Source organism: Chrysochloris asiatica, unplaced genomic scaffold, assembly GCF_000296735.1.
Source record: "Chrysochloris asiatica unplaced genomic scaffold, ChrAsi1.0 scaffold00118, whole genome shotgun sequence".
NCBI lineage: Eukaryota > Metazoa > Chordata > Mammalia > Afrosoricida > Chrysochloridae > Chrysochloris > Chrysochloris asiatica.
The window spans coordinates 8,776,640-8,789,681 of record NW_006408636.1 but is presented as its reverse complement, the minus strand read 5'-3'; the positions used below and the strand labels follow the sequence as shown (position 1 = coordinate 8,789,681).

General features: G+C 40.7%; 1 protein-coding gene and 1 pseudogene across 1 annotated transcript; both read right to left on the bottom strand.

Annotated features, from left to right (window-relative positions):
• Positions 1 to 6,264: 6,264 nt before the first annotated feature.
• On the bottom strand, positions 6,265 to 6,747 carry LOC102837728 (annotated as a pseudogene).
• Positions 6,748 to 8,572: 1,825 nt separating this feature from the next.
• Positions 8,573 to 12,375, bottom strand: ITGB1BP2 (integrin beta 1 binding protein (melusin) 2). Its single transcript, XM_006868545.1, has 11 exons — positions 12,310 to 12,375; positions 12,010 to 12,059; positions 11,861 to 11,917; positions 11,639 to 11,784; positions 10,561 to 10,655; positions 10,400 to 10,458; positions 10,195 to 10,265; positions 9,972 to 10,071; positions 9,580 to 9,693; positions 9,295 to 9,357; positions 8,573 to 8,973 (listed from the first exon to the last, which is right to left on the bottom strand). The coding sequence occupies exons 1-11, from the start codon at positions 12,371 to 12,373 to the stop codon at positions 8,749 to 8,751; spliced, it is 1,044 nt and encodes a 347-aa protein (XP_006868607.1). The 5' UTR covers positions 12,374 to 12,375; the 3' UTR covers positions 8,573 to 8,748.
• Positions 12,376 to 13,042: the final 667 nt, after the last annotated feature.

The window sequence follows — 13,042 nt, the reverse complement described above, 5'->3', positions numbered from 1 at the left end:
CTGCCAAAAGAACCAATAGATCTCTTTGGAAGAAATGCAGCCAGAGTGTTCCTTAGAGGCCAGGATGGCCAAACTTCGTCTCTCATACTTCAGACATATTGCCAGGAGGGACCAGTCGCTGGAGAAGGATATCATGTTTGGTAAGGTGGAGGATCAGAGAAAAAGAGGAAGATCCCCAACGAGATGGATTAGCCAGCTTACATGCCTGCTCATGTGTTGCCTTTGAGTTTCAGTCTTGGAGGGGGGTTTGTCTTGAAGGGATTTGATTGCATGCCTTGATGGCTCCCCGAAGAACAACTTGCTTTTTCTTGTATTAGCCAATCAAACTGCCATTTTTGTTTTGGATGTTTCCTGCTGATCTTTCTTTCAGAAATATCAGCTGTTCCGGGCTGGTCTGATTGTCCTGTCCAGTGGGTATGTCCACCTCAGAAGGTTCTGGATGGGGCTCAGGATTCCATCTAAGGTCCTATACACTACAAAGGAACCTCAAGAAGCCTATTTCACTGGGCAAGTTCTAGAATCCCTTTTAGGCATTCCAATGAGTCCTGGTGGGGCACTGTGGGTTAATGCACTGGACTGCAAAGTCAGTTTGATCTGCAAGGTTGGCAGTTCAAGCTCACCAGCTGATCCTTGGAAACCCCATAAAGGGTTGCTATGGGTGGGAACTGACTCAACAGCACTTAACAAGTTATAGGCTGAAAACGGGCTTATAAGCTTTCTGTAATCATGTTTCCTGATATTCCTTTCTATCCCAGTCAAGTGTCTATTTTACAATAGTAAGCAAGAGAAACCAATATTCATAAGACAGTCAAGCATCTTAATATTATTTTCCCTCTTCAGACTATGCCTTGATCCCTGTATCACAGAGTCCTGTTGTTCCAAGGTTGAGCATACATCACTATTTCCCTCTCTCCCATTTAGCCCATGCAAACCTGCCTCACTGTTCCCCTATCTGCCTTGTTCTTCTATTCCCCTCCCCCTTCTTTTGTATTGCCCTCCCCAATACCTGAACTATCATGTGTCTATCCACTATCCTGTGCTCTACCATCACCTCCCTTCAACCCCCTCTTACCCTCCGGTAACCAACAAAGATTTTTTTTTTCTTAAATGGTTTTCTTGGTAAAAGAAATAATCTATGATGGTTGGGGAAGAGGGAAAATTATTCACAGGCTAGAAGGTAGGCACATGTTAACATGGTTGACAGGTCAGGCAATATGCAGCAAGAGGGAGGCTAGCAGAGAAAAGATGAAGGTAATAGAAGATAGGGAGGAATGCAATAGATAAAGTGAATAGAAGTAAAAAATGTTGGTACATGGAGGGCAACCATGTAATGAAGCAAAGTATATGATTTGCTGAATGTACAACTGATGATCTGTTCTGTAAACCTTCATTCAATTCATAATAAAAAGTTGGAAAAATGCATATTAATGGTTCTGAGGACATTGGGGAAGGGGGACTAGGAGTTATTGTTTAGGAGTTACTGAATTTGGGTACAATTCAAGGGTACAATTTGGGTACAATTCAAGGGGGAAACTTTATTTGTACTTCAGATCCAAGTTGTTGGAATACCCTGGATTTCTAGTGAAGCCCCTTTATCTCCATTCAAACTTCTCGGTAAGTTAGAAGGCATACTCCTGGATATATTCTTTAATATTTCCTCATTTTACCTCAATCTCCAAATTCTCAGTAAATTGATGCTGTATTCTTCATCTTTACTGCCCATGTCCATTATTACTCCTAGAGTCCTGATGTGGTGCTATAGGATGAGCACTTGACCACAATGTCAGTTTGAGCCACAAGGTAGTGGTTCAAACTCACCAGTTGCTCCTCAGAAACTTTATACAGGGTCTCTATGAGTTGGAACAAACTCAAAAGCACTAGACAACAATAACACATTACTCCTAGTTCCCAATGAGATCTCATGCTCTTCTGAATGTGTTTATAATTCACTCTCTTTTAAATCATGTTCAAAATCCTTGACCTTGGATTTTACAAAGCTCCTCATAATCTAGCCACACTCCATTTAACTTTTGATTTTCTCCCTTAACCATATCATTTGATATGTTAGCAGTGGCTACATATATCAAAGGGACTATACTGTAGGATCAGCACTAGACTGTGAACCACAAGGTCGGCTGTTCAAACCCACCAACTTCTCGGAAACTATGAGTCGGAATCAACTTGACGTCACTTAACAACAACAACAATAATACTTGGAGAAAGGATAAAGAAGCACATTCACTTTTTATCTACATACTTTTGTATTGAGATTTTTAAAGTTATAGTGTGGCTTGTACAATTTCAAATAAAATACCTTCTGCCCCAGTCTGGTTCTTGTTCTATATCCATCTAAATTTCCCATTCTCTTTATTCTTCTATACCCATCCAAATTTCCCATTCACATTTCTATTCAAAATGTACGTCAGAACCCTCAACTGATTATCAACTAGGGTGCCAAGATAATTCAGTAGAGAAACAATAGCTTTTTCAACAAATGGTGCACGGAGAACTGGATAGCCATATGCAAAAGAGCAACATTGGACCTCTATGTCATGCACCACATAAAATTTTACCAACTCAATCAAGACCTAAATGTAAGTGCTAAAATTATAAAACTCTTGGAAAAAGCATAATTAAGTATTCATAACCTTAGATTGGGCAATGGTTTCCAGTATATGGCATCAAAAGCAAAAGCAACAAGAGAAAAAAATAGATAAATTGAGCTTCATCAAATTTTAAAACTTTTATGCTTCGAAAGTTACCATCAAGGAAGTAGAAAGAACCCACAAAATGGGAAAAATATTTACACACCATATATCTGATAAGGGATTTATATAGAGAATAAATTTAAAAATTCTTACAACTCAATAATAAAGACAAACAACCCAATTTAAAAATTTGAATAGACATTTCTTCAAATAAGTCCATGAAAAACTGCTCATCATTAGCCATTAATTAACCAAACCAAATCAGTTGCTGTCAATCCATGTATGTTGGATTTTTGTTTTGTTTTGTTTTGATTAAGTGTCGTCAAGTAGATTCTGACCCATAGCAACCCTGTAAAGTATTCTGGAAGAGTGGCTGGTGGGTTTGAACTGCTGACCTTGCAGGTCAAACTGACCTTGTGGTCCAGCGCATTATCCTGCAGCACCACAGTCGGAGTAAAACTGTTCTTATTAAGGTTTTCAATGGCTGATTTTTTGTATGTAGAGTGTCAGGCCTTTCTTTTAATACACCTGTGGGTAGAGTCCAACTTCCAACCTTTCAATTAGGAGCTATTTGCACCACTCAGGGATCCTATAACTATTAGAAAAGTGCAAATCGAAACCACAGTGGGACACTCACAAGGATGCCTATAATGAAAAAGGTAATAACAAGTGTTAGCATGGTTGTGGAGAAACTGAAACACTCATATGCTGCTGATGGGAATATAAAATGGTATAACCACTTTAGAAAACAATCTGGCAGTTCCTTGAAGTTAAACAGTTACCACAGGACCTAACAATTCTACTCCTAGCCATATATCCAAGAAAAATGAAAACATATGAGGAGCTTCAAAAAGTCCATGAAAAAAATTCAATTATCTTTTCATTCCATTTTTCCACGAACTTTTTGAAGATCCCTCGTATGTACACATAAAAACTTGTACACCAATGTTCAGTGAAGCAGTATTTATAATAGCCAAAAAGTAGAAACAATCCAACTATTCATCAACTGAAGAAAAGGTAAACAAAATGTGATATATACAATAGAATGTTGTTGTTGTTGTTAAATGCCTTCTAGCCGATTCTGACCCCATAGAGACACTCTATAGGGTTTCCAAGGAGCAGCTGGTGAGCTTGAACCAACCTTGCAGTTCAAACGACTTTGCAGTCTGACGCATTAGCCCACAGCATCCCACCAGGGGCCTTCAAATAAGTTTTGACTCAGCGACTCTATGAACAACAGAACAAAACACTGTTATGTTTAAGCCTATTGTTGCTGCCACTGTGCCACTCATCTTGTCGAGGGTCTTTCTCTTTTTTATTGACCCTCCACTTTACCAAGCATGATGCATATCTGATGTCAGCAATGATGTTCCTAGTTCCACATCCTCATCTGAATCGAGCTTGAATTTCTGGCAGCTCCCTGTCAATGCACTGCTGCAACCGTTTTTAAAAAGTTATCTTCAGGAAATTTTCACGTGTATATATTAATGATATTGTTTGATGATTTCTGCATTCCATTGGGTACCTTTCTTTGAAATGGGCACAAATATGGATCCCTTCCAATAGGTTGGTCAGGTAGCTGGTTTTTCAAATTTTGGCATAGACAAGTGAGCACCTTCACTGCTGCATCAGTTTGTTGAAAGGTTTCAGTGTTGTTTTTTTTAAAGAATACAATGAATTGCTTAATTTTCAGTATGCATCCACATGTCAACATTTAGTGGTCCTGAACAGAAAAGTGGAACAACGTGGCAATTTGCCAGCAAGTCAAGCCCATTAATTTCAGTGCTCTGCCATGCACACACCAAATTTTTTGACACCCTGCTTAGGATCGTGGACAGCACTAGCACCAAAACCAAAGTACGCGCCAAATTCAAGGTTCTTTTTGTTTCAATTGTCAGACTCCAAACTAGACCTAAATGGATTGTAAGGATGACCAAGTGAGAGCCCTGTTTGTTTAAAACTTCTTTCTTTTTTAAAAGTAAAGCAATGACAGGAAGAGAAAACATTCAGAGGGATCGTGTGTGCTTACAAGTGTTTTCATGTGACCTTTCTCTGAGTTCAACCACCAAGAACTTTGAGAGCTGGCAAGTCTGAGTAACCTGGTGACTGTTTTTTCCACCATATCAAAACCTGAGCAAAAACAGCAAATCAATAACAGCAGAGGGTGGTGGCAGGGCTGAGGACCCCATGTTCATGTCCCAGACTAGTGGACAGTAAATCAATGGGGTTACAGAGAGAAACAAGGGAGGTCAGAGATTCATTCCAACCTTACCTGATGGCTTCTGGCCAAAGCAAGTTAGTGTCATGGGGAATGTCATGGGGAGTGTGGGGTGGTGGGATGCAGGGAGGGGCTTTGGGAGGAGGAAGGGAAAAGCAGCATTCCTCAATCCAGTGGGGAGAGAAAAGATAGGGGGGAAAGCCCTGAATTCCTCACCAAAGGCCAATTTCAGAGGGAAGCAGAAGGATTACAGTCTATGCTTCAGCCAAGGTGGTAGTGGAGGAGAGTGGGGAAGGATGGCTTGGAATGGGGGACATCATTTAAGACTTAAGCACCCCACACACCCAGCAGTAGTTCCATAGGCTGCAACCCAAAACTTTCATATCTATTCTAAGAAGCCACCCCAAGCTGGAGGGCTGCGGCAGGGAGAGAGGACTGAGGGCAGGGGTGGGGCCAGGGAGGAGAAGGCAAAAACCCCAGGCCATGTAATCAGCAGCAAGGTGATTTTGTGATATGTCTTTCCACAGTTGAGTTAGATGTGCCCCACTAGTTAAGATGGGAATCAATTTAAATATACTTTCTTGATCCCAGGAGTTCAGCTACATGGACAGTGGATACACTGGACAGGATGATTTGTTATAGCACAATTTACATATTTCAAATGGACAAAAAAATTAGTATCATTTACAGTATCTTAAGATAACTTGCCCTTGAATGGGAGCTTCCTTTCCAGTACTTTGAGGTCTATAAGAGACATATCTAGAAAACTTACTACTGTGGAAAATGAAGACTGCCTAAACCAAATGGGGGTGGGACGAGGGGGTGGGTCTGTAGTTGTTCCTTTAAATTGCTGTAACACTGTCCTTTAGGCGGTTGAGGGAATTTCATATTTTCTTTAGATATCATTAGGTGCCGAAGCTCTTGCAGGACAACTTTGATGCTACATGAATTCTGCCATTTTGCTAGCACTGGTATGGTTTTGGGTCCACCATTCCTTTAGAACTATTCACTCCATTCATATTAATTTTTGTTACAAGTCTTACAAAGGGGGATGCTTCTGAGTATTTAGGTCCACATTCTTTTTTTTTGTTTCACTTTCTATAGAGAACCCACAGTTCAGTTTTATTCAGAGCAAAGAAAAAACAAACAACTTTTGATCACACTAGAAGAAACGCAGCTCTTAGTTCTACAATCTGTACTACACATGCAATGAAAACAATATTATGCCAATACAATTGATTTTCTGCTGCGTTTGTCTAATATTAACAATTATAAACAGAGCAGTACAACTAGTATTTGGAATAATCCTTACAGTGTTATGGTATCAGACACAACATTTTACTTCTCTTCACACCACTGGTTCTCTTTGCGTACCTGGGCTTCCTCCTCTTCAATAAAGTAGTTTTTATATTGAAGGTCTTACAAATCTCTTCAGTTTTCCCCTTGATCATATTAGTAACAGTCTTGCAAATAACATCAAGCAAACGTTTGATATCTAAGTAGTTCTCAGCCAGAATAAGCTCAAAAAGTGTTCCCTGGTCAATTTTCAGGAATCCTTGGTCCCAAACAGGGATGTCGGCTGTTCCTTTTCTTTGTTCTCATCATCCTCAGGAGGAGGGCCATCCTTATAATGGGTGCACCACTAAATGACCTTTTTAAATATTGCTGCATTAACATTTGGGAGAGGAACTGGGTCAACATTTCCTTCATTATCCATTCCCATATCGTCCAACATGGTCTTGATGTCACAGATTGTTTGGCAATTTCCACATCAACTTCAAATATCTTTTCATCAGAACTCTGCAGCTTAATTGAAGGCATGGTGTTCAAGCCTAAGGAAGCAGCAGACCCAAGGCTTGTGAGAGCTGGGAAGCGTTAGCACAAACAGTGGAGCAAGGCAGAGAACAAGGCCACTACACCTCCACATTCTATTTTAAGGCTGTATATCTGGGGTTTCGTAAATTGCCCAAGCCCATGGTGGCTGCCATCTTGTGTGGTTGTCTGGCTCCCTTTTACTATCTTGGCAAAATTTTTTGATGCACTTAATTGTCTGATTTTTAGTAGGTCCAGTCATCTATTTTGTCTTCTACTGTTTGTGTATTTTTAGTAATGTTTGATAGTGTATTTATGCCATGTATTAGAGCCCCTAAGTTTGTCCATATTTTTTCATTGATGGCCTTTATAATTCTACTTTTTACATTTAGGTCTTTAATCCACATTGTTTGTTTTCACATATGGTGTGAGGTATGCGTCTTGTTTCATTCTTCTGCAAATGGATTTCCAGTTTTGCCAGCACTATTTGTTGAAGAGACTATCTCTTCCCCCATCTAATGTGTTTGGCCCTTTGTCAGCTAACTGTATGTGGATGGATTTACTTCTGGGTTCTCAATTCTATTACATTGACCTATGTACCTTTTTTGTACCAGTTGTTAAATATAGCGACCCTGTATAGGGTTTCCAAGGCTTTAAAAACAAAAACATAAACAAACCTTTGTGGCTGTGTAGTAAATTTTGAGATCAGGCAGATTGTTTTCTTAAGCAGTGCTTTGCTATCTGAGGTCTCTTTCCTTTCCATTCAGTGCATCTTGACTGCATGTTTAATCAATTTCAGAGTGAAGAAGCTGGTAGAATTCTTCAATTTCATCATCAGTGGCTTTAGTTGGTGCATAAATTTGAGTAATAGTGATATTAGCAGGCCTTCTTGTAGTCATATGGATATTATTCTATCACAGACAGCATTGTACTTTAGAAAAGATCTAGAAATGCTCTTTTAGGCAATACATGTGATATTATTTCTCTTCAATTTGACATTTCCAGCATAGTAACCCATATGATTGTCCAATTTAAAATGGCTAATACCAGTCCATTTAAGTTCACTAATGCCTAGGATATCAATCTTTATGTGTTTTCATAATATTCAAGGATATAATATACAGCCATAAAAAGGAATAAAGTACGGTATATACGACAACATGGTTGAACCTCAAAAACATCCTGCTGAGTAACAGAAGCCAGTCACAAAAGATCACATATTAGATGAGTCCATTTAAATGGAAAGTTCAGAACAGACAAATCTATGGGGATAGAAGGTAGATGAGTGGTTGCCTAGAGTTGTAGGTTTGAGAGGATGTGAAGAATGACTGCTTATGAGTACTGGGTATATTTTTGGGTGGTTGCACAGCACATAAACATACAAAAACATTGAAACATGTACTCTAAATGGGTGAACTATATCATGGGAATTATATCTCAACGAAGTTATTAAAAAAATGTACATCTTCCATGAAACCTTCCCTTACTAATCCCAGTTCATATTGTTCCACATTCTCTCAACTCCTACAACTTTTAAAAACTGTACTGTACAATTTAATACTCAGTTAAGTGGCCTGGTAACATTCATTATTATTTTATGCAAATTAACCTTTACTTGCCAGTCAGACTAATTTTTTGAGAGGAATGAACAAATCTGTTTTTGGGTATCTCGAAGCCACCTGGGCACACAGTAAGTACTCAGTAAACAACTGGCGGCTGTGAAGAATAGACAAAATGTGTTTGTACTTGTTTTCACACGTGTGTGTTGAACACATATAGAAGCTAGTGAGAATTAAAATGATCTTAGATAGTGAGGTGAGAGAATGACACTGTAAATCTGCAGAATACAAGATTTATTTAAGGGGAAAACAGCATCGTTTGGGTACTTTTGTTCTCTCCTCCTTCAGCCCCTTGTTGCTTAATGATAACACATGGCCAATCACATCCTGGTCTCTGAGGCCCTAAAGGAGTTACTGAATTCCTATCTAGATACTTGGCTGGCTGGTATCTCTATTCCCCCATTGCTTCCTCCTCTTCCTCCTCTGTCCAGCTTAGGTCATCATCTGAATCCTCAGATTCTTCCTTATCCATTTCTAACCCAATCTCAGTGCTAGCCTTCTCAACTAGAGCATTGGGGTGCTCCAGCTGGGCCCAGGATCCTGGGTCAGCCTTTACCAGGGAGATTTCAACCCGAGATGGCATCAAGGAGACAGAGCTCTGCTCCACGTTTATGACCTAAGGAGGAGGGAAAGATAAAGAGGGGCACAGAAAAATGAGGAAATCAAAGGGACTTAGGGGAGTGGGTTGATGAATGACAGAGACAAAAGTTAGCAGAAAGAAAAATGTCAAGAGAAAAAATATATAAATGGGAGGAATAAGACAATATAGTAAGGGAGAGAGAGACAAGAGAAAGAAAGAAAATATCAAAGAAAATGAAGAGAATACCTCTGCTTTCCCACTACCACTCCTTCCCCTAAGACACATAGTTAATTTCAGTCCAGCCCTTCTTTTCAACTCATTTACCTCCCTCTCTTGTGCCTGCTTAGCTTCACTTACCCCCCAGAGCTTCATCTGTGCCTGGAACACACGGTTACCATCAAAGACAATGTGGATATGAAGCTGAAAGAAAAAAAAATTAACAATTCCAGAAGGTCAGATAATTAATTCATTATGGCAGAGAACCATGACAGAGGTGTGGTTCCACATCCAAGGGCCAGCCAAAAAACCCAGACCTGATAGCATTACCTTCCTCTCAGGAAACTATTGGGCCTGTATGTTAACTGCACATAGTAACACTACCTAATTCACTAGCCTCCCATCGAGTACCAGATGATTCCTCACCTCAGTTTGACTGGCCTTCACCCAGTTGAATGCAGGCAATGGAATCTGGCCATACACAGTTACCACTGCTAAGGAATCTGTCTGATGCCAATCATGGCGGCAAGATGCTGGCAGCTAAAGATAAGATGTGAAATGAGGATGGTTAAGAATGAACTCTTAAATCAGTCATTGAAAAAAAAAATAATGAACTCTTAACTCAAGAGGAATCCTCATGGTGGGGGTGGAGAAAAGACAAAAAGTATTAGAAATATTAATATTCTGTCATATTGCATAGTCTCTGGGCTGTTGAAGGATAAGGAACCGAATCTTATTTGGTTTGTACAAAGGGGACAAGATAGGGAGCTTGCCATGAGTTGTGTTATAATCAAGAGTTAAGGAAAGTTGGGGCTTACCGGCTTTCCCCAGTCATGTCTACCAACTCTGCATCCTGGTTGTGCCAGGAATGCCCCAAAATCCAGGGTCTGGATGCCACAACAGCTCCAAGACTTCATCCTGATATAGGAAGATATTTAACTGAATCTTCCTTTCCCTACCACAAATAGCCATTTGCATATTATGATCAATTTATTGATTGGGAGAAACCTGTCTCACAGCCCACCCTGTCCCCTCCCTCACCCCTCATGGAATCGAGGTGCTCCTGGGTGGTAGGTACATGGAGTAGCATCACTCTCAGGGCCTTGGTAAGCCTAAGGATAAGGGAAAATCAGAAAAGGAATCAAGTCATTCTGAGGTATACCCCAATCATTCTCATTACCCATAGTCATCCCTCAGGTGTAGCACCTTTTAGCCACATGCTTCAGCCCCCAAAATTCTCACTCACAGCATCACATCCTGGGTTCTGACAGCTGGAACCAGTCTGGAATAGACTATTGTCAAGTCCTGGGCAAGAAAAAGTGAGTCAGGAATCTATCAATCTCCTTACCCAGTGGTCACATCTACTAAATTCCAGTCTATAAGGATAGTTACTAAGGACCAACATACCTGTCCCAGGTTTCTGGTGTAGTTCCTTCTGTTCCAATGCTGTTTCCAGGGCTTGGGATATATTTAGAGGCAGTAACTTCAGTGGCAAATCGGACCTAAAAGTCATGGGTGGGGTGATTTAATCTTGACCCATTAACCATGATCACCAACCCCAATACTTTGTAATGCAGTAAAAGAAATCTGGCGAGAGTGGGGCAAGGCTGTAAGTGTTAGGCAGCAACCCTTTTGCCAATTTCCATTTCTATGGACATCTCAAATCCCTGAACCCTGGGGAAATCCCCAGGGCTTCTCTTGCTCATCCACTCTGTTGCTCTAAATTTAACCACATTGCTCTTCAGAACAGTTGTCATTTCCTGTTCCTCTCCAACCTTTTAATCCACTGCCATTGAATTGATACCTTGTGGCGCTGTGGGTTAATGTGCCAGACTGCAAAGCTGTTTGAACTGCAAGGTTGGTGGTTCAAGCTCACCAGCTGCTCCCTCGGAAACCCTGTACAGGGTCGCTATGGGTTGGAATCGACTTGACAGCACTTAACAACAACATAGTGACCCTATAGGACAGAGTAGAACTACACTATAGGGTTTCTGAAACTGTAAATCTTTATAGGAGCCAACTTTGTTTCTCCCATGGAGCAGCTGGTAGGTTTGAATCACTAACCTTGAGGTTAGCAGCCTTATAGTTTACTTTAGCCCTAGCATTTAAAAATCTCAGATTTCTACTATTCATCCTCACTTAAATTGTAGACTTAATGTGACTTTCTGTTGTTCATACTATTCTCACAAAAATAATTATTCTTCTCTACAGCCTCTTAGCTGCTAACACCAGCTTTAATAATAATAATAATAAAACACACCATTCTCAATAATGTATTTGTGAGAGGCTATTTTGTTGACTTGAGAGATCAATCCATCACCACCCCATACCACCCTAGAGCAAAGGTTAATTATTTCTCTAAGGCACAGAATATGTGCTACCCTGGCCCTTTTCACATTCCTGATTCCTAGGTCCCAAATCGCAATGATCCATTAATCTAGGTGGCTGCATGAAATGTAGGAAAACCCAGGAACCTCCTCTTTACTTGGGTCTCTCCTGGCGCAAAGTCTCTGCTGACTTTGGACTCCTTTTCAGAGGTTTTTGTTCCTGAAATGAACTGCTTGTGGCAGGGCCTTCAGGGTGTGGGGCCTCAGGGAGCTTCTCAGAACAATGTGGTCCCATAGTACAGCCCTAGTATGTATAAGGAGATATGGATTAGGGGTTGAATCCTGATTAGGGGTAGAATCCAGCGGAAAAAAGGATTTACCTTGATGCTTAAGAATTCAGAGAAATCTACAGTTCGCTTCCGACAGCAGGTCCAACCCTAATAAAAGATCCATCTCAGCTTAGATTCCTGGGTGTATTTCCTTTGAGAAATGCTCCCACCCACCCACCACCCCATCACCTACTCCTCACCTTTAGTGCATCATGGAAGATTGGGACACCAGGGTGATGGCAACAAGAATCTGAATACCGGCAGAGGGGAAGATCAAGGAAGGAAAGATAATTATACTGATCTTATCCCACCTCTTCCCAGGTTTATACTCATGGTTTCTTTCCATATGAAATGTTAACAGTAAAAGGTGAAGATCGTCCAGGCCAAACTATGTATGGCAGGTACATACACCAAGTTTCTTTCCCTGCTCCTTTATACTATCCCACCACACCTGACCACCCAACACCCACAGAGGCTCTAACAAGGTCAGGAATACTCACCAGCAAAGTTGGTATTGGGGTCAAAGTGCTGCCCACAGCCTTTGTTATGGCAGAGACGAGACATGGAGGCTTATAGAAAGGGTATCTCAAGGAGTCTGACTGCTGAGTGGGAAACACCTATTCATCTAGCAGTTTTTAGCTGCCTAGAAGGGCCAGCTGTGTCTATCTTTAGTTCAGGAGGCGTATACCTCCTAACATGGGCAAGGGAACTTGAATGGTCTTTCCAGCCAATAGGGAAGAGCTCAGTAGTATTTTAGCTCTTAAGGCTCAGGAAAAAAAGATCAGGCCTGAGTAGGGCTTAGAACTTGAATGAGGTCAGCTAACCAATGTTCAGCTTTAGATTCACCATGCCAATCCCAAACCAATGACATAACAGCAGCTGCTCAGAAATGAATACTAACTGAGCTATACCTCAGCTCAATGAGGGTGCCCCTCAATTCCTCCAGCCTATTTTTGTCCCCTTTCAGAGCCAGTTTTGCTATTTTCAATACTTCTGTGTAGTCCCAATAGCACCGATCCTTACCAACCATTTCAATCATAACCCGCCAGATAAATGACTAATACTTTAATCAAAAGCTAAATAAGGATTACCCTTATAGAGCATAGTGCTCATCTCCTAAGACAGAAGTACCCTTCACCCTCCATTCCCATTCAAAAATAGCACAGAAAAGTAAAAGGCTTAAAATGTATTTTAATAAGTTGATGCTGTATTACTGCTCCATTTCTCAGGAAA